The following is a 21,628-nucleotide window of genomic DNA, read 5'->3' on the forward strand; positions in this document are numbered from 1 at the left end:
ATATGTATGTATCCCTAAATATATGTATATTTTACATGTGTATGTAATATATGTATATATAACAACAAAGAAAAAGAGGTCATGAATTTCAGAGAACAAGGGGAGTGTATGGGAGAGGTTGGAGGAAAGTAAATGGGAGATATGTGTGTGGCGTGTAGCCCTAAATATGTGTGTATGTGTTCATCCCTAAATATGTATGTGTGCAGCCCTAAATATAATTGTCCAGTACATATAATGATACTTGTATGTATATGATTTTAACATTACTTTGTAGATGTATTTTATAAAAGGCATGTTTAGAAACAAAACTGTCTTCTCTTTTTTAGCCAGAACCCATATTAATTATGGAGTCAAAGGGGATGTGGCAGTTATTCGGATTAATTCACCCAATTCAAAGGTACCTGAACTTTCTTTAGTTATATGTCTGCTGCTTAAAGAGATTTGACAGTGGTAGTCTGGGTGTGAAATTTCCAGTTGAAACCCTTAGATGTAGCTCTTTCTCGTGTAGGTAAATACATTGAATAAAGAAGTACAATCCGAGTTTGTAGAAGTCATGAACGAAATCTGGGCCAACGACCAAATCAGGAGTGCTGTCCTTATCTCGTCAAAGCCCGGCTGCTTTGTTGCAGGTGCTGACATCAAGTAAGTTTATCTTGCTTGATTATGCATTTTTTAAATAATACCTTCTCTAAAATAAGATAAAAGTAAATTCTCCAAAAGGTTGGTTTTTTAAGTTATTTTCCAGGGCATAAAAAAGCTCATGAAACAGAGGGATTTGTTGCTTAAATCATAGATGACTAAATACAGCTTGTTTTAAAGTTAACTAATGAATGCCTAGTTTTCATTCATCAGATCAGCAACCATTTAGAATGCAATTCGGCAGTACTTGGCAAAATTGAAAGTACGGGGGCTGGGGAGATGGTTCAGTGGGTAAAACCCTGCTGTTCAGCCAAGGGTCTGAACTTGAATTCCAGAATCCAAGGGAAAAGCTGGGCATGGTGAGTCTGTGGGTTGCTTTGTCTCAAAAAGAAAGGCATGAAGAAGCCACGTGACATTGGCTTCCACATGTGCCTACATCGGTGAGCACATGTGTGATACAAACACACAAGATGTGGGAGCAGTTCATATGTTCCAGCCACACCCTCTCATCCACATGTATATACTAAAGAAATCCTACTCTATTCATAAGGACCAGTCTAGAAGAGTAATCAGGCCTGTGTGCATGCAGATAACGAAGCATATGTAGCAAGCTACAAATCAGTAGGAAAACAGGCATGGCTGGCAAGTAAAGACTACAAAACAGCTTAAAGAATACAACCTTAGAACTGTCTCATCTGATAGTGAAAATATTCACCAGTTGATGTTTCTGTTAGAACTTTGTGGTCAATAGTTTGTTATAGAGCAAAATAAATTGTGTAACCTGTTCCATTCTATGTTTGAGGACTCACTGCCAAATATTGATATACCCTGAGATAAGTATATAATGGGTAAAGCATTATGCAAAATAGGTCACAGTTTCATCTCCTCTTTTGTGTTGCTCTTTTCTGTCGATATTTCAGTATGCTAGCCTCTTGTACAACCCCCCAAGAAGCAACAAGAATATCACAGGAAGGACAGAGAATGTTTGAGAAACTTGAAAAGTCCCCAAAGCCTGTTGTGGCTGCCATCAGTGGATCCTGCTTGGGAGGAGGACTTGAGGTACAGAAGTGTTCCAGAGATGTACAGACTCTCCGACCCACTGGTGGGATGTGCCACCGTAGCCCTTTAGGCTACTGTTTCACCTAAAAAAGTAAAAGAACAGTTTTCTGAGTAGAAGCCATTTTATTTTCTGCTGTCAAATGCCTGAATGGGTTTAATTTTTTTTTAATCAACCACTCAAAAGTACACCTTTTTTTTCAATCTGCTTTATACTATCTTAATTATATGCAAGTATTAAGGTCAGTTCTAGGTTGAGGAACTAGTAATACAATAGATGCAAATAGTCAAGGAACAAGCAAGACAATAAACACAAATAGTCAAAGAACAAGAAAGGCAATAAACAAAGTCCCGTGGTCACTCCTGTGATCACTGTTTCTAAGGGCTTATCAGGATAACCAAAATATCTGAGCCTACTTCCCTGTCCTAGCCTAAGGGGGTTTAATTCTTAATTCGTGAGAAAAGACAAGTGACTGCAAACGTTGAGCCGAGGAATATTGTTTCTGTTTACAGCTGGGATGTAAACCACACCTGTGAAGGCTTTCTCATATCTGAGTGCCTGCTTCAGGTTCACAGGGCAGAGATCCAGACATGTGAACCAAATTCATGTTAAGTTGGCTGAGTCTTACTTACAGGGTATACTGTGTATGTGAGAGACAGACGCATACAATTTCTTGTGAGTAGTAAATATGATAAGATTGAAGAGTTTTCAATCTGCAAAACTCTTCAAAATAAAGTTAGAGTTTTGTTTTTGAGACAGGATCTCACTCTGTAGACCAACCTGGCCTCAAACTCACAGAGACCTGCCTGCCTCTGCCTCCCAAGTGTTGAGGCTAAAGGTGTACACCATGACCAGCTGAGAGAAGAGATTCTTACTAGATTGTGCTGTGTTTTAAAAAGAGAAAAAGAAAATATTTATTGAACATTTGTCACATACTGGGCTGTATGCTGGGTTTTTACCTACAGTAATGAAAGAAACCTGGGCCTGATACCCAAAAGAATTTGATTAACAAGAAAATGGTTTCAGAAGTATTCCATATACAGTGTAGTTGTACTCAAAAGCAACAGTAAACAAGGCCTGTCAGGAAACTGCAAATATACCTGATTGATTGGAAGGACTCTCCATTACTCTTGCCTTGGCCTCGGGCAGCTGGGTCTACCAGCATGGATCATTGTTACTAAGACTTGAGAAGAATTGTTAGTTATTATTGCTTTTAATTTTAAGACAAGGGTCTTGTATGTTGCCAAGGCTGGTCTCAAACTCATAGGCTCAGACAATCCTCCTGCCTCAGACTCTTGTGTGGCCAGAATATGGAAATCCACTTCTGGCGTGAGTTTTTTAATTGGTAAATTCCATTGCCATCAGAATATTTTTAAGGAGAATAGCAACCTAAAAAGGGGCTAATAAATTACAAAAACTGTTAGAAAAAGTAAATTGTAGAGTGCCAACGTCAGTCTAAGAAATCATGGTTTATTTTGTGGTACATTTCTGCTTTGTAAATAATCTTTAGACATGCCAACCTAGGTGCCAAAACGATCCAGTTAAATTTTCTAACATTATAATTTTCTTTGATTTGTTTGAAGCTCGCAATAGCATGCCAATACAGAATAGCAACGAAAGACAGAAAAACAGTGTTAGGTGTCCCTGAAGTGTTGCTGGGGATCTTACCAGGAGCCGGAGGCACCCAGAGACTGCCCAAAATGGTGAGTTTAATATCCCCCAATACCACGAGAGCTTGAGACTGCTGTACAGAAATACCCCACTAGATCTGTTCCATCTTGTACAAAATACATGATACAGACACTCAGTGTAGATTCAGAAACCACATAAGTTAGGAATGTAGAGGATCATTGAGAGTTTTTTTTTTTTACTCCCTATACTTATTTTTTTCAGTCCTACAGAATTGTTGGTCAGTCTTCTTTCCCTTATGAAGCGTAAAGATAAGTTACTGTCTAACTTTTCTAGAACATTAATTTGTTCCTCTTCTACACAGTATCTCTTAATAGATTTTCAAAGCCATGGGTCATAGTTCATGATAAGTAAGAGACAGAACTTTCCCATCCTTTCTCTGATTTGGACCATCTCCTTGCTGTATTCAGAGGCCCCAAAAAAGACACAATAAGCTTTTGAATTTCTAATGTGAGTCATCCCTAGAACCTACAGAGAAATTTCATATCAAACCAGAAGGCACTGAGTCTCAGAGCTTCTAACACTGTAGACACTTGTCACTTCTCAGTGACAAGGGCTCACTGAGAAGAGAGACTGTGCAAGAAGTTCATACAAGTTAGAGTAGGAAAGGAGGGTTTTATTTCATTTGGTTGGTTTTGGTTTGGTTTTACAAGTCTCATTCTGTAGCCTAGACTGGCCTCACTCTCTTGTGTCTATCCCCCCACCTCACCGCCAGAGTGCTGGATTAACACATACCAAACTAGTAATCAAAGTCTTACACATCTCTTTATGAAAAATGTCTAGAAGATGTCTTGACATAAAAAGTTTTGTTGTATTTCTTTATTTGCTAGAAGTTCTTTTTTTTTTTTTTTTTTTTTTTTTTTTTTGGTTTTCTTTGTTTGTTTTTAAGCCAAGGTCTTTCTATATGGTTCTGACTGTCCTGGAGCTCACTGTGTAGACCAGGTTGGGCTAAAACTCAAAAGAGAGCCTTTTACCTCCTGAGTGCTGGGATTAAAGATATAAGCCTTCATACCCAGCTGTTTTGTTGGGTTTGTTTTGGGTTTGTTGTTGTTGTTATTTTGTTTTGAATGAGGGTCTTCTCTGCAACTTAGACAGGCCTTGAGTCCATGATTCTCCTGTCTCAGCCTTTCAAAATCTAGGATTATCAAACAAATCAGACACCTGGCTAAAAGTCAAGTTTTCTAGTGCATCAATTCTAGAATATCAATTGAGCTGCATTTTTGTTAAACTCAAAGGCTTCTTCCTGAAGTCTTTGTAAAAAATAACAAGTTTTTCATCTCAGTCTGCACTATAGTTCCAATATTGGAATTTTGGGAAGTAAGGATGCTGAGAATTAAACCCATAGTTTTATGCATGTCAAGCAAACACTCCAGCACCGAGCTACATCCTCAGCACTAGAGTTCTGAATACTGTATAAGTGATGGAAAACAAATTGAGAATGGCATGATCTACAGTTTTAGTTCATGTAAAATGAATTTTCCACCTTATTAATTCCTTATGTTACTGAATTTAAAAGACACCATAAAGACATTTTCTTTTTCAGCTGGGTATCTAATCAGTATGCAAATTTTAATTTACCAATAAGCATAAAACTGGTTTGACTTTTCTTCTTTTTTAGAAAATATTATTACATTTATTTGTTTATTTTGTGTGTACATGCACAAGTGTACCTGGGTGTGCATGTGAAGGGCAGAGGGCATCTTTCAGGAGTCAGTTGTCACCTTCTGCCATGAGAGTCCTAGCTATTAAGCTCAGGCTGTCAGGCCTGATGGAAGCACCGTTACCCACTGAGCGCCTCACCAGCCCTACTTTCCTTCTAAAGTCTGTTCACTTGATGGTTTGTAACTGACTTCCACCTTCATTCCATCTGTGCTCTGTCTCTTGCTTGCATTTTAGGTGGGTGTACCTGCTGCATTTGACATGATGCTGACTGGTAGAAACATTCGTGCAGACAGAGCAAAGAAAATGGGACTGGTTGACCAGTTGGTGGAACCGCTGGGTAAGTGTTGACATGAGTCAAAATTTTTGTCATATAGACTTAATTATTTTCTGGAGGATTTGATCCCTTGAATATTAGGATGAAACTCAAAACTCTTAAGAAAGAAGTAACAATTTTTGAGGAGTAACATTTTCTTTTTTCCTTTTGTGGGTGGGGGTGAGGGGACAGGGTTAGATAGGGTTTCTCTGTGTATCCCTGGCCATCCTGGAATTTGCTCTGCAAACCAGGTTGGCCTCAAACTCAGAACTCAGTGATCCACCTGCCTCTGCCTCCCAAGTGCTGGGGTTAAAGGCGTGTGCTATCACCAACTAACAAGAAGTGATGTTTTCTAAGAGCTAATACTCATTTTCACCCCTACACTGGTTTCTATTTATTGATTATTTGGATACCAACAATACAAGAATCAGTTCAGTCATTATTGCTGTTGTAAGTCACCTGTGTTCCTATCCATGTGTAAGCCTCCTTCAGTCTCTGGTGGAGGTTCTTTGTTTTGTTGTTTTTGTTTGGATTGTGTGGGATTAAATCAGGATCTTCTGCACACTGGGTCAGTATTCTATCACTGAGTTGCATCCCTCCCTATGTGTTTTAGTAATACAATAAACACATGAAACAGCCAACCTCAGAATATTAGCAAAAGATATCTACTTATGTGCTACTTTCATGCAGTTTCTGGTGGCAATAGGGACCTCTAAAATGTACACTCATCACCTCCTGGTGCTTCTTAAATATCAGCATTAAGCTATTACTGAAGGCTCAGTGTGGTCGCCTATGCCTGTAATCACTTGGAACACTGAGACAAATGGACTATGAATTTGAGCTACCTTGAGCTACATAGTGTAGAGAGTTCCAGGGCTACATAGTGATACCCCGCGTCAGAAGAACAAGCAGGAGCTATTGAGATGACTCTGGGTTAAGGCACCTGCCACCAAGCCCAGAGACCTGAGTTTGTTCTCCAGGATCCACACAGTGGAAGAAAAGAACTGACTCCTGCTAGTTATCCTGTGGCCTCTGCACACTCACTATGGCATGCATGTATACGCTTGCATGCACACACATGCAGACAAAAAGGTTTGTACATCTGATCTCAAGGTGGGTTTGTTTTTAAGATACTTACGTAATTTTCCAGTTTTCAATGAACAATTTGAGTTTTAATAAATGTACGTAGTTATGTAAGCACTACAACAGTCAGTTAAAACATGTCTAATATGTAGCTTTTTGTTACTTCTTTTATTTAGCATGCTTTTGAAATACATTATCATTGCATGTATCTATAATTTGTTTCTTCTAAAAATTATTACATTTACTTATTACATGTGTTATGTGTATATATGTATATATGTATACATATATATACCTACACGCATAACACAGCATACATATCAGAGGACAGCATGTTGGAGTTGGTTCTCTTCCTGCACCTTATGGGTTCTGGGATTAAATTCAAGCCTCAGACTCGGTGGCAATGTGTATTGATCTGCTGAGTCACCCGCCTGCCCAGTTTGATCCTTCCTGTTGAGAGCTGTTTTATATATATATATATGTGTATATATATATATTTATATATATATTTATATATATATATATATGTATATATGTGTGTGTATATATATGCCACAGTGTTTATCCATTCACCAAAAGTGCTGTTTCTAACTTGAGACTGTTCTTGAGACTGTTCTGAAGAAAGCTGCTGTGAGCACTGATCCAGAAGCCTTTCTGTGGACTTAGTTGTTCTGTCTGTTGAGTAACCCTGAAGAGGGGATGGATAGCCTATGTGCTATGTATGTGTTCATCTCCTAAAAAACTGTCCATCTATTACCCAAAGTAATTACCGGTTTTTATCTATCAGCATAAGACTTCAGGTTTCCAACCATGTTGTATGGTTTTAGTCTCAGACTTGGTTATCCTTTGCATTAATTTGCTTCTTGTAGTTGGCCTCCACAGACCTGCCAGCAGTTTATATAATGACACAAGATTTCTTTGTCTTTTAAGATTTATTTATTTATTTTATGCGAGTACTCTATCTGTATGTATACCTGCATGCCAAAAAAAGGGCAACAGATTCCAGGATAGATAGTTGTGAGCTACCTTGTGGTTGCTGGGAATTGAAAATCAAGAACTCTGGAAGAGCAGTGCCATTCTTCAGCCTAACACAAGACTTCTATTACAGTTTAGAGCTTAGGCCTTTTGCCGGGGCAATCTCCCCCCAGCTCATCTAACTTAATCTGACTGTCTAGCCTGCAACTCATCATGGCTAGCTCTCTGTCCTTCTCTGTGCTGCAGTCTGTGTCTGTTCCATGTCCACTCTTGATTCTTTTTTTAAATTAATGTATTTATTTTATGTATATGAGTACACTCCTCCTCTCTTAGACATGCCAGAAGAGGACATTGGATTCCATTACAGATGGTTGTGAGCCACCATGTGGTTGCTGGGAATTGAACTTGGGACCTCTGGAAGGGCAGTCAATGCTCTTAACTGCTGAGCCATCTCTCCAGCCTCTAACTCTTGATTCTTTCTTCTCCCTGTGTCACTCCTGTGCCTGGACATTCCACCTTCTTTCTGTCCGAGGTATTGACCAGCAGCTCTTTATTACCACTAATCAGCGGTAAGACATCTGATACATTTCTCAGTTGTCTTTAAACAGGTGAGGAAGGACATTAGTCCTTCACTAAAAGTCCTTCACCAAAACCTGGTGATGGACAATAGAAATGACAATACCAAAATCCTGCCCACACTTAGCTCTCTGCTGGTACAGAATTAACTGAAAAACAGAGACATGCCCTCACACAGTTTGAAGAAAGATTACCCCAACAGCTTCCTATATATGTTCAAATCATTTTATTTGTGTTTTCAGAGTTCTTACTATATCTGGATACAAATGTAACTTGAGGATATTTTCTCCCAGTCAGCAGCTTCTCTTTTCACTTTCTAAGGTTAAATATTTTTAATTTTGTGAAATCCAATGTATCAAGTTGTCCATTATTATTATTATCATCATCATTACTTTGTGTGTGTGTGTGTACTCATGTACACACGTGTACATACATGACATTACACACATGTGGAGGTCAAAGGACAATTTTATACATTTCATTCTCTCCTTTAACCTTTACATGGTTTCTGGGGGGTCAAATTTAAGTCACCAGGCTTGTGTGGCAAACGTCTTTACTATCTGGGCCATCTCTTTCTCTACCTTGAGGGGGGTTTTTTGTTGTTTGTTTGTTTGTTTGTTTCCCATTTTGGTATTTGGGGGATTTTTGTAGATCATGCTATTGACTTGGTGTCTAAAAACTTTCTGATTTAAGAAGCACCAATATTTTTCTTCTGTGTTTTCTTCTGAAACTATTCTTGTTTTGTCTCTTGAACATTGGTCTGTGATCCATTCTAGGTTAACTTTTACATGAGTGTCTTTATTCTTTTGCATACAAATACCAATGTTCTGCACCATTTTTTAAGAAAATTATTCTAGCTGGGCATAGTGGTATAGTCCATTAATCAGAGCATAGGCAAGTAGATCTCTGTGCGTTCAAGGCCACTTTGTTCTACATAACATATTCCAGGACAGACAGAATTACTTTGAGAGAGCCTGGCTCAATTTTAAAGAAAAAAAAAGGAAAATTATTTTTTCTCCAGTGAACTACAGTGACATCTTGGTCAAAAGTCAACTATATATTCTATTTCCAGTTAACCAGCCTTTTGTTGAATCAACACAATGTGGTCTTGACTATTGATTTATCAGATATTATATTCCTCCAACTATGATCTATTCATTCAAAATTATTTTTTCTATAATAGTTGCTTTGCATTTGATTATAGATTCTGTAATCAAGATCATCATACCTACAAAGATTATAGACAATAAGAATACTTGCTAGAATTTTGGTTAGAATATTGACTTAGGGTTCCCATTGCTATGAAGAGACACCAGGACCAAGGCAACTCTTGTAAGAGCAAACATTTAACTGGGAGCTGGCTTACAGTTTCAGAGGTTCAGTCTATTATCATCATGTCGGAAAGCATGGCAACATGCCCACAGACATGGTGTTAGAGGAGCCTAGAGTACTATATCTTGAGCCTGTAGAAAGAGACTCTCTCCTGCTGGCAGCTAGGAAGAGCCTGAGCATAGGACCTCAAAGCCTGCTACCCAGTGACACCCTTTCACCACCAAGTCCACACCTGTTCCAACAAGGCTGTGCATACCTAACAGTGCCATTTCCCATGGGCCAGGCTCATTCAAACCACCACAATATTATGCCATCAGAGTCATATCTCTCCATTGAAGAGCTTAATTTCTCAGCAGGGTTTTATATTTCTCGACTTATCAGTGAACATTTCAATTTATTCCTAGTTATTGCATAGTTTTAGGCCAATATGCGCCAGGCAGTGGTGGCACATGCCTTTAATCCCAGCACTTGGGAGGCAGAGGCAGGCGGATTTCTGAGTTCGAGGCCAGCCTGGTCTACAGAGTGAGTTCCAGGACAGCCCGGGCTACACAGAGAAACCCTGTCTCGAAAAAAACCAAAAAAAAAAAAAAAAAAAAAAAAAAAAAAAAAAAAAAAAGAAAGAAAAGAAAAGAAAGAACGAGAGAAAGAAAGAAAATGAATGGTCTTGTGGATAATTATGATTTCTTACAGTATTTGCATGGTCTTAGTGTCAGGCAGTGCTGACCTCATAAAGTGAGTTGTAAAGTTTTCCTTTCTCTTGTCCTTTGGAAAATTTTATGTAGAATTGATATTTCTTCTTATTAAATACTTAACAGAATTAACCACAAAGTTATATATAGAGTTGGGGGGTTCTCGTTTTTCTTTAGTTTTGTTATGTTTTTCTTTCTGGCTTAAATGGTTTTAGGGTTTATTTTAGTTTATTTTTGTTTTTTTAAGATTTTATTTATGTTCACATGTGTATCTTAGTATGAGTGTACTCATATGTATGTGCATATGTCTTTGGAGGCCAGAAGAGGGCTTTGACTCCCATGAAGCCAGAGTTACAAGGGGTTGGGAGGCATCTCCCTGCTAAGGAAGCCTTGAACAAACAGGCTTTATGGAGCATGGCAGAAAAGGTGGCTTGGTAGTAGGGCAAAGTATCTTTAAGATTCTCATTTTCTCAGGAAGAAGGTGTCAGCTGGTGCTCTGAGGTAAAGGGGCCTTGGAGAGAAGGTATCTGGGCTCAGAGTGGCAATATGAGGGAGAACACAGCCTGTGACCTGTGCCCTTGCCTGTCCCTCCCCTGAGGACTGTGGTGTGGAGGGAGGACTGGCCACACTCCAAGTGTGGTATAAGGAAGGCAGTATTTCCCATGCCGTATTCCCAGTGTCATGTCTGTAGCCCTCGGGGAGTACCATGGTTCTTTGCCTAGTAGGATGACCTTCATCCTACAAGGTCTAGGCCACTCGCATCCTGTGCTGGTATTCTCTTCCTGCTTCTCTAGTGGTTTTCCCTGGCTTTAGGTAGTGCTCTTTCGTGACTGTGCTGAGCAGAGCTAGCCAAAGCCCTCTGGGTAAGCCTGTTGTGGAGCACATGCTCAGCACATTCTGCTTACAGAGTCCTGTGGCCTCGGCTGCCGGCAGGATAATGAGGCGATTGACTTTCATGAACTCTCTGAGCTTTGGTTTAAAGGTTTAATTCTGATTCTTCTTCTCCACTCTGGTTCAAAACAATGCAGATGTCTTACTGGAGTTATATGTTTGTAGTAAGCTCCTCCCTCTGGAAACTTTGTTTCTAAAGTGCTTCAAGTATGTATACTCCTTTCTGTACTCCAGTGCCTTCTCCCAGTGCAGTTCATGTAGACTAAGGAAGAACCAAGTCTCATACATGCTGATCATACACTCCACTGAGCTACACACATAATCTAATTCCTGCTTCCAGCAGGCTCACAAGCTGGCAGAAGCCAAAAATGGGAAATGAGTTGCTATTTTAGTTAGGGTTACTATCACTGTGATGAAACACTGTGACCAAAGCAACTTGGGGAGGAAAGGCTTATGCTTCCACATCACTGAAGGAAGGGTGGGAGCCTTCCTGCCACAGGTTTTGTCTGCCCAAGCTTGATTTACATTCTAGTCCTTGCAATCATTTTGTTGTTGGTGTTGTATTTTGTTTTTACAGGACCAGGAATAAAATCTCCAGAAGAAAGGACAATTGAATACCTAGAAGAAGTTGCAGTTAATTTTGCCAAAGGCCTGGCTGACCGGAAGGTCTCTGCAAAGCAGAGCAAAGGTCTGATGGAAAGTAAGTGGCTGTGTTAACAGCACACAGCGGGGCTTCTGCCTGCCCCTGAGCTGCCTGAGACCCTGCCTCAAAAGAAAGAGAAAAGTGCTGGGTGTGTTGGCACAAGCCTCTAATCCCAGCACTTGGGAGATTTGAGGCCAGCCTGGTTTATAAAGCAAGGTCCAGAACAGCCAAAACTACACAGACAAATTCTGTCTCTGAAAACCAGGAGGGAGGGAGGGAGGGAGGAAGGTTGGTTGGTTGACAGGGAGGTTGACAGGGAGGGAAGCATATTTAGGAGTAACCTTTAAAAGGTATAATTCTGACCCCCAAGGACAACTAAACTTTATACTAACAGCTAAAGCCATTTTTTAAAGATATATTTATTTATTTTATGTATATGAATACACTGTAGCTATCTTCAGACACACCAGAATTGGGCATTGGATTCCATTACAGATGGTTGTGAGCCACCCTGTGTGGTTGCTGGGAATTGAACTCAGGACCTCTAGAAGAGCGGTCAGTGCTCTTAGCCACTGAGCCATCTCTCCAGCCCCCAGCTAAAGCCATTGTTTAAAGACCTGTTATTTTGGAAATTTTTAAACATTAATACAAGAGTAAACTATAATAGTGTAATAAGCTGCAAGTCCCCAGACTAAACCTTAACACATACGAGGTCATTAGAGCATGTTAAGGCAGTGCGGCGCAGAGATGACGGCTCCGTTGTGTTCCTTCAGATGGCTACAATTACTGTAGTGCTGTGAAGTCTGCAGGACGCATGGACAGGGGGCCCTGGATTGTCTCAGTAAATATCTCACCACGTTTTACCTTACAGAGCTGACATCGTACGCTATGACTATCCCATTTGTCAGACAACAGGTTTACAAAACAGTGGAAGAAAAAGTGAAGAAGCAGACCAAAGGCCTTTACCCTGCACCTTTGAAAATAATTGATGTGAGTTGCCCTGGGCACCCACCTTTTCCCGAGTTCTTCCCCTTACTAGAAACAGTGTTCTTTCTTGTGATGTGAACAGTGTGTCAGCTCTGTGTTTTCGCTCACTTGCTTGCTTTTGAAAAAAAGAGTCTCACTGTGTAGTCCTGGCCTTCAATCTGCTCTGTAGACCAGGCTGACCTAGAACTCACAGTGCTCTGCCTGCCTCTGCATCCTGGGTGCTGAAATTAAAGACCTGAGCCAGTTGATAATAATTTTTTAAAAAGACATTCCCCTTGCTATAATTCTTAAGAAGACCTAATGATGTAAAGGCAGTATGAAAAGACAAAGGGAGATAATTTAAAATACTTTAAAACATAGAACTTTTCAGACTGGGAGATTCAAGAACATATAATCAAAACTGGAGGAGGCAGGGGCTCATAGAGACCCTGTCTTTAAAAAAAAAAAAAAAAGAAGCCAGGTGTGGTCCTCCTCATACTCTGGGAGGCAGATGGAGGCAGATCTCTGAGTTCTAGACAAGCCTGCGCTACATAGAGAATTATAGGACAGCCAGAGCTATGTAGAGAGACTGTGTCTCAAGCAACCAAAAGACTGGGGAATGGATCCATTACAAAGTACATTTTGAGTAGAAGACATGAGATTACTTAATATGAAACATCAGCTGGGGATGTAGCTCTGGTAGAACCTTTGTCTGGCTTGTATAAACCTCTAGATTCAGTCCCAAGCATTGTAAAAAAAAAAAAAAAATGTATGAAACATGACACATCTGCGTTCATACTTAACAGTCTGGGCTGGAAAAAAATAAATAATTACAGTAAGACAGCTATCATACAAGATATAAAACAGCAACAAAACTAATTCCAGGTTATCAGCACTCAGAGGAGGCAATCAGTGAGATGAGGTGGGGGCTCATGGGATCTGACCTGAAAGGGGACTCAGACCCTCAGGATGGGCGAGGTCATGGAAACTGGAGGCGTGAGGGTATTCTGGGAGCATTTGCTGAGACACGCTTCTAAAAGTGAACAGTGAGGTATCAGTCTATAGCAAGACAGGCTAAAATTAGTTTTAAAAGGTTAACAGTAATGAACTAGCCAATTTCACTTTGTCCTGTACTTTAGTTATTTCATGGTAGTGGGTCAAAGAGGATTAGGAGAGACAAAATAAAGCTATCAGCCAGCTGCCTTGATAATGGAGGATTGAAGTTTGAATAAGACTCTGAAATACATTTATGTAAGAAGTACTGTATAAGAAGTTTGCCATAAGAAGCCTGCCAAGCAGAGAGGATGAGTGTAGATATTACAGGAAGTCAGGGTGAGGAATGAATTTGGGGTTTGTTTTGTTTCCTGTCATATGTTTAAATTATGGTGGTCGGGCTTGGAGTCATTCCTTTGTCTTTTCTGTTTGCCACCATATGTGGGATAGCGCCTACCCCAGATGTGAAGTTGAGTTGCATGGAGTTCCTAGTTAGTGTGACTAACAAGATCACACACACATCAGGAGCACAGAAAAGCAAGCAGAAAAAGCTGGCCTTAGAGAGAAGCTGGAAGAACAGCTAGCTTAAGGTGTCCTTTCCTGCTGGGTTCAACAGCAGCTGAGACACAGTTGATTCAGGGGCTGCCCTTGCAAAGCTGGCTGTGTGACCTACGGGGAGAGTGACACACAGCCTAATAAGACTGGTTATGTTACTCTAGCCATTCTGTTGCAACACTGAACAAGCACCTTTGTGGTTTTTAGGCTGTGAAGGCTGGACTTGAGCAAGGAAATGACGCTGGTTATCTCGCTGAATCACAGGTAAAACGATTTTTATCCAATTTAATTGTAGAACACTAAAGCCTCTAAGCTGCATTTAAAGCTGAAGATGTTTACACTGTATGAAAACATACTGTATATGAAACCTAGTACAGTTTTTACTTCCAGTGGTCATTCTTTGGATGGTCTGTGACTGGGTGCAGTGCTTGAGACCGCTCAGTAATGAGGGTGTAATGAGAACAGGGGAGCAGCCGCTCCTTTCTGACCTAATCGTGGGAATGCCTTTAGTCTGCACTGGGCTGATTTTGTTGTGACAAAATGCATATATTGAGAGCTGGGGATATAGGTCAGAATGTCCTCACTGCATGCAGTTGGCCCTCCCTACAGTCCTGTATCCAACTACTGAACAAACACATTCGGGAAGGAAGATATGTTGGATAGAAAGGGGTCGAGAGAGATTGGGAGGGCAATGGGGTACATACGATTGATGTATTATATACATATAAAGTCTTAAATTGTGTTGTCCTGAATATATAGACTTTTGTTATCAACTGTGTATATATAATATTTGCCTTGTATTAGGTATTATAGTTAATCTAGAGTCAACTTGAAATACAGAGGATGTGTATTTCTGTATTATTTTATGTGAAGAACTTGAGAATTTTTACATTATGTCTCTCCTAAAGTCCTAAAACCAGTGTTTGCATGGATTCCAAAGAGTGGCCATACTTGATATTGTGTGTGTGTGTGTGTGTGTGTGTGTGTGTGTGTATATACATATATATCTATACTTTTTACATATATGCATATATGTACCTTTTATATAAAGCCATCTATCAAAACCCATTGAATTTATGATCTGATTATTCTTTACCCATAATTGAAATCCACAGGATATCCAAACAGAACATGCTGTTTCCGGATTAAGTATAGCATTAACTCTGTGGGCCATTATTTCATGTGCTAGTGTGTATAAGCAATGTCATCAGAGAGTCTTTCTTTGTAATGCTCTTTGTAGTCCCATAATTATGCCAGTGTGTGCCAGCAGTGTTAATAATAGCTAGCATGGAGAGCCCAGTCTTTTGCCTAGTGTTCGTATTAATCCTCGTAACAGCACTATGAACTAGGCATCTATTTTCCCATTTAAATAGTGAGGAAATCTTGACAGTCGGGAAGGACAATACTAGGTAGGGTACAAACCCAACTGTGTCAAACTGAGATTCCAGCTTTTATTTTGGGAACCAGTAAGCTGGGACTTGTCCTTAATGCTGAGACACTTTTAAAGTAGCAGTGCTTTTTTTTTAAAGTAGTGGTGCTGGACCACCTGCTACAGTGGAAAGAAAACTCTAAGACTCTGCTCAAGTTCTGCCTTAGACGGTATGGGCCTAACATCTGGGCCACTTCACAGTCTTCCACTGGAGTGGGTTATTGGAGGAATAGGTATTATAGGAATAACACCTAATACAAGGCAAATATTATATATACATAGTGAAAATCCATCTGGGCCTGAGACTCTCACCCACTGCAAAGGTTGAGAATTTGTGCATTATGTCTCTCCTAAGGTCCTAAAACCAGTGTTTGCATGGATTCCAAAGAGTGACCGTACTTGATATTGTGTGTGTGCATGTGTAAGAGCCCTCAGCTGTAAGAGTCTGAGAGCTATCACATTAAAACCTCCTTCAAGGCCAGGTGTGATAGCAAAGGCAGGTAGATCTCTGAATTCAAGGCCAGCCTGGTCCATAAAGTGAGTTCTAGGACAGCCAGGGCTACACAGAGAAACCCTGTTTTTTATTCCTAATTAATTTTTTTAAATTAATTAAAACAAAACAAAAAACCCAAACCTCTCTCAAAGCAGTGGCAAGCCATCCTTCAGAGGCGGCCAGTGAAGAAGACGCCAGCTGCAGGTGGGACCCCAAGCCGCAGCACCTGTGAACTAAGGCCCTGGTTGCTCCCTCTGCTATGCAGAGGAAGTTGCGAAGGACGCCCATCAGGACCCCAGAGTTCCACCTTTCCTTTTTTTTTCTTTTTACCTTTCAGAAATTTGGAGAGCTGGCATTGACCAAAGAATCGAAGGCCTTGATGGGGCTCTATAATGGCCAGGTCCTGTGCAAGAAAAATAAATTTGGAGCGCCACAGAAGAGTGTTCAGTAAGCTGCCCAGCCGAGAAAGCCCGAGAAAGCTTTGCAGCAAGAGTGTAGGTGGTGAGGACCCACAGAACCAGATTAGCCCTCAGCCTCTTCTGCCCTGGACAGCTGAGCCTTTATTCCAAGTACATTCTTGTTTTCAGATCCTCTGAGTTTTCTCTAGACCCTTCAAGCAGCTTTATAGAGCTTTCTCATCTCAGGATGATTCCCTGGCAGTCTGGTTTAGGTGTCACATCTCAGACCAAAGACACAGCCAGCTGCAGCTGTAACTCAGCTCCATTGCTATGTACCTGCCTGGCATACAAGAGCTCTGAGTTCAGTTGCCAATACCACACAAACCAGGTATGACGATGCCAGACTCTTAGCCCTGCACTCATGAGGGTGAGAAGTTCAAAGTCATCCTCTTCATGGTGAGTTCGAGGCCAGCTACATAAGACCTGTCTTGAAAGAAAAACAGAAAACCCAGAAGCTACTAGTAAGGAGACTGAAATACCCTGGCCAGGACAGTAAATCTTGGGAGAAAAGAGAATGACAGAAAAGTGCTAAAATCACTGTGAGGGTTATCAAACATACTAGTCTTCAGACATACCTTGGTTTAGATTAGACTTGGTTTTCCATGCTTTGGGCAACTGAGAGTTGGTTTAGTTCTGACTTCATGGAAAGTTTTTGGACCCAGTGAGTTTTCCATTTATTTTAAAAATCAAAAATTTATTATAGATAGAAATGATAAGAAGCTCTTATACTTGTGGCTGGTGTGGTTGGTTTATTGGCTCACAGCTTAGGAAGTGTATCCCAGCTAATAAATTCCTGAGATGTTCACCTGAACTGTTTGATCCTGTCCCTCCAGGCAGCTAGCCATCCTTGGCGCAGGGCTGATGGGGGCTGGCATTGCCCAGGTCTCTGTGGATAAAGGACTGAAAACTCTTCTTAAAGACACTACAGTGACTGGGCTGGGTCGGGGACAGCAGCAAGTGTTCAAAGGGTAAGTGGCCTGTTTGTGCCAGGAGGTGGGCTGTTTCTAGGGGAGGGACGATGGGTTTGGTTTTGTCTTGTTTTCATCACAGGGTCCTTTTGCCTGAATATAATGAGCTACATAGTCTATAGTTATGCCAAAGTTTCCATTGATTTTTTTCTTTTAGAAATATTGATTATTCTTTCAACTCTTGTTAACATCACAGGTCATTGACCTTTGAATGTTTCCTTATTAGTAGATATTTTAAATGCCATTTATTTTATCCTTTGGTATGAAACTAGTAATTGTTGGGTGTGGCTAAGGTTTGCATGTAGTTGCCCCAGTGGAATGGATTATGGAACCTGCACAGCTTTTCAGGCAGGGCTGAGGGAGGGTGTGTGAACATGTGCTGAGCCCGCTTTCCTGACCGGAGTGACACAGCAGGGCCCTTGCCAGTGAGCCAGATGCTGAGGCCTGCAGACTATCTCCATATCTGCAGCAAAACACCCATATACAAGAAGTATAAATAAAGGTGAAACAAACGTTTTAAAATGAAAACAAAGGATGACTCACAGTCCCGCCTCACACGGATGCTGTCAGTTTTGCTGAGAGGAAGCTCAGCCACACTGAGGCTGTTTGAGCCCAGTGTTCTGCAGACATGATGGATTAGCTGGCTGCATCAGACCATCCTGCTTGGGATTTTTTGCTGAGTGAGGGCATGTGTTTCCTAAGTGGATTGTGTAGCTCCAGCACACTGTGGAGGAGACCACAGTGCTGGCCAGGACCTGGTAGGTTGCTGATGTTGCCAGATTACAATGTAAAAAAAACAAACAAACAAACAAACAAACAAACAAACAAAAAAAAAAGGAAGGGCAGCAGTGGATACAGCAACACTGTCTCCACAGTCATTAGAGTGAGGAGCTGTTGCCACAGGATAGCCTCTTCTAGATGCTTCCTTTCTCCTCTCAGGCCTGGGGAGTGCCACTTGCCATACTGCTGACTTGGGACATGTTTTCTTTCCATTCCCAGCAACAGTCTCACTCTGCATTGAGTCAGTCCCTGCTGTTGGCACTGAGACAGCCTGCTGTGGCTAAATGTAGGAAGGCAGCCATGCTTCTAAGGCCTTTATTGGACAAAAAAATAAATTTTTGTGTGCATTGGTATTTCTCCTGTATGTCTGTCTGTGTGAGAGGGTTGGATTCTCTAGAACTGGAGTTACAGACAGTTGTGAGCTGCCATGTGGGTGCTGGGACTTGAACCTAGGTCTCTTAATTGCTCAGCCATCTCTCCAGCCCCTTAATGGACACTTCTATGAACTTAGCTGTGACTTTAGTTTTTCTTCTACTTAAGGGAGTTAGTGAATGGGTTTTCAATTCAGAGGAAAATTCTCTTATTTATTCTGAAAAGTATGGTTAAGATGAACCTAAAACAAGTCTCTTATTCCTTGGCAATAAAAAAGATTCAGTAACTGCGTAACAAGAATCCTTTGTGGGTGTCCTTGGGAAAAGACAAAATTCAGTGTACTTGTGTACTGAGAGGAAGAGGATTGACAGCCTGAAAACAACCCTGGTCTGGAGATGTAGCTCAGTGTGAGAGTGCACACGAAGGTCCTGGGTTCGATCCCCTGCACTGGGGATGTGGGGCAGTGGGGAGAAGGGGACAGTGTTATAGTGCGGCATAGAGGGTAGAGGTAAGTGTTAACACCCTCTGGTCTGGGACACAGTGGCAAGGGCCACCCTTCTTTGCCAGTCTCATCCTTGACTTGTTTATTCACCCTCCTCTTGCTGACACTCCCAGCTGTCTGATGAGTAAAGATGTGGAGAAAGCCTGCGTGCCTGGGGTCCAGCTTGACTGCAAATACTAATCACCTCCCTCACTAGCAGCTTAACCCCAAGTGCCTCTGAACTCAACCTCTTCAAAATGGGGGTGACAACACACCCTCAGAGGGTAGGTGAAGCCACACAGCAACTGTCTGGCCTCTAGTCTTCTGCCGTTCTGCTCTAAGACTGTGTTCTTTCCAGGCTGAATGACAAAGTGAAGAAGAAAGCTCTCACGTCGTTTGAAAGGGATTCCATCTTCAGCAACTTGATTGGGCAGCTCGATTACAAGGGCTTTGAGAAGGTGGACATGGTGATTGAGGCTGTTTTTGAGGACCTCAGTGTGAAGCACAAAGTGTTAAAGGAAGTGGAAGGCGTGAGTACGGGCTTGTTGCACTTGAATCCCGGAGGACACTGAGCTCGGGGTCTTACTGGAGGGTAGATATACACCATAGAGCACATGTGGCAGTTAGAGGGTAACTTGCAGGACTCAGTTCTCTCCTCCCACCCTGTCAATCCCAAGGATCAAATTCAGGTTGTCAGGCTTGGCACCTTTTACCCACTGAGCCATCTTGTGATCTCAAATGTAAGTTTGTATGTGAGTCCACACATGCTGTGGAAATCAGAAAGCTCAAGTCTGAATCCTAAGGAAAGGAAATTAAGTACCTTGTGCTCCGAAGCACAGAGCTCAGTAGCCATACTGAAGTGGAAATCGATTGGGGAGGTTACCAGACGTCCAAATAGCCTCATGGAGTACAGCCAGCTGTCTCGGGAATGTGTTGTTGTTGCTGGCTGTGAGCCATAATCGGGTGTCTTCATGTCTAGGTAGCAAAGAGAATTTTCTCCAGGCTCTGTCAGATGCTTATCTATGGTGGTGCTCCTTTGGTCCTGCCCAAGTGTCCTAAAAGCCCATTCTTAAGATGACATGAACAAATGTGGGTGGTAGATAGAAAGGTGTAGAAAAGGAGAAATGGCTATAATCCAAGTGTGAGAAAGACCACAGCTAGACTAGACTAGTGAAATGGTTCTGAGCTGGCAGCGCTGGTGGCTGTGGCTGTGGAGCAGGCAGGACTACTGAGGCCATCTAAGTGGTGTTTCACAGCCATCCACAGTGGGGTCTGATGCCCTCTTGTGGTGAGCAGGTGTACCTGCAGACTGAACACTCAAAAAAATACATCATAAGGGAGGGAGGGAGGGAGGGAGGGAGGAAGGAAGGAAGGAAGGAAGGAAGGAAGGAAGGAAGGAAGGAAGGAAGGAGGGAAGGAGCAAAGGAGCAAAGGAAGGAGCGAAGGAGCGAAAGCCCAAAGCGCGAAGAGGAAGACCTTTAGTACAGCATCATGCCTGTCCTCTCACCTGGCCTTTGGCTAGGTTATAAGAAAATTTCCAAGCTGAATCTACTAATGGTTCAGTGTAAATTAGTCATCTCTTACCCGCTCTGGAACAAAACAAATGGCTTCTGACAGTCTTCACAGGACAGTTTCTAGATGCTTCCCTGTCCTGTCTCAGTGTACACATTGTCGAGAAGTATCTCTTGAGCAGCTCCCTGTTCACAGTTCTTCAGACAGCACCCTAAACACCAATGCTTTCAGGGCCTCCCTCCTCCCATGGCCAGAACGCCTCCATAGCAAGGTTCTCCAAGAGCAAAAGTCAGAACTGCAGCAAGGCCGGAGACCAACAGCCACGCTTCTGTTGGTAAAACCAAGTCATGGCCAGCCCTGATTTAGAGCATGGAATATAGACTCCTTCTACATGGGAAGAAAGGCATGCATGACCAAGGAGTAGCTAGGATGTTGACAGTCATCTTGGGAGATAAGGATTTGCTCTTCCTAGAGTAGAAGATATATATACCTCCCAGGCTGGCCTTGAACTCACTATGTAGCCAAGGATGACCTTGAATTTCAGATCCTGCTGCCTCTTCCCAAGTGCTAGGATTACTAACACACAGCACTGTGTCCAGATCCAGCACAGGGCCTCATGCATGTGAGGCAGGCACTGCACCTATTGAACTACATCTGTAGCTCCAAGAGGACCTTTCTCTCACCCCTGATAGCATACTAACAGCTAAGAGAGCATGCTCACTCTCATAGCCACGCCAACAGCTCACAGTCCGCCCGGGTTGGTTAAATTATAGCATCCTCGTCACAGGCCAGGCCTTTTCCTCAAATGCCTATACAGTTCTTTGCTTTCTTCTTCTTTTTTAATCTTAATGGTTCACTTTTGTCTGTCATCATTGACATTTTGTACTCTTCAGCGTGTTAAATGTGTCTTCAACCTTGATTCTGATCTAGTGTTTGCATTCTGTTTATGCCAGATTTGGACAAATTTTAACAGACACCTTCCATATTTTTCACCCAAGTGTCAGAAAACTTTGAGATCAGAGCTAGAAGGCTGTGTTAGGGACAGTGCAGAAACAGGCGACCAAAGCTAAAA

At 41.7% G+C, this 21,628-nt stretch overlaps 1 protein-coding gene across 1 annotated transcript in view; it reads left to right on the forward strand.

Moving 5' to 3' along the window:
- Hadha (hydroxyacyl-CoA dehydrogenase trifunctional multienzyme complex subunit alpha) overlaps nt 1-21,628 on the forward strand; it is a 33,759-nt gene that overhangs the window by 7,236 nt on the left and 4,895 nt on the right. The window contains exons 3-13 of the mRNA XM_034514119.2: nt 327-397; nt 509-642; nt 1,560-1,698; nt 3,280-3,399; nt 5,282-5,384; nt 11,484-11,606; nt 12,421-12,539; nt 14,271-14,327; nt 16,323-16,432; nt 17,277-17,411; nt 19,403-19,574. Coding sequence (XP_034370010.1) covers nt 327-397; nt 509-642; nt 1,560-1,698; nt 3,280-3,399; nt 5,282-5,384; nt 11,484-11,606; nt 12,421-12,539; nt 14,271-14,327; nt 16,323-16,432; nt 17,277-17,411; nt 19,403-19,574 — 1,283 coding nt within the window. The remainder of the gene's footprint in view (nt 1-326; nt 398-508; nt 643-1,559; nt 1,699-3,279; nt 3,400-5,281; nt 5,385-11,483; nt 11,607-12,420; nt 12,540-14,270; nt 14,328-16,322; nt 16,433-17,276; nt 17,412-19,402; nt 19,575-21,628) is intronic.

Source organism: Arvicanthis niloticus, chromosome 11 (assembly GCF_011762505.2).
Source record: "Arvicanthis niloticus isolate mArvNil1 chromosome 11, mArvNil1.pat.X, whole genome shotgun sequence".
In the NCBI taxonomy this organism is placed as follows: Eukaryota; Metazoa; Chordata; class Mammalia; order Rodentia; family Muridae; genus Arvicanthis; species Arvicanthis niloticus.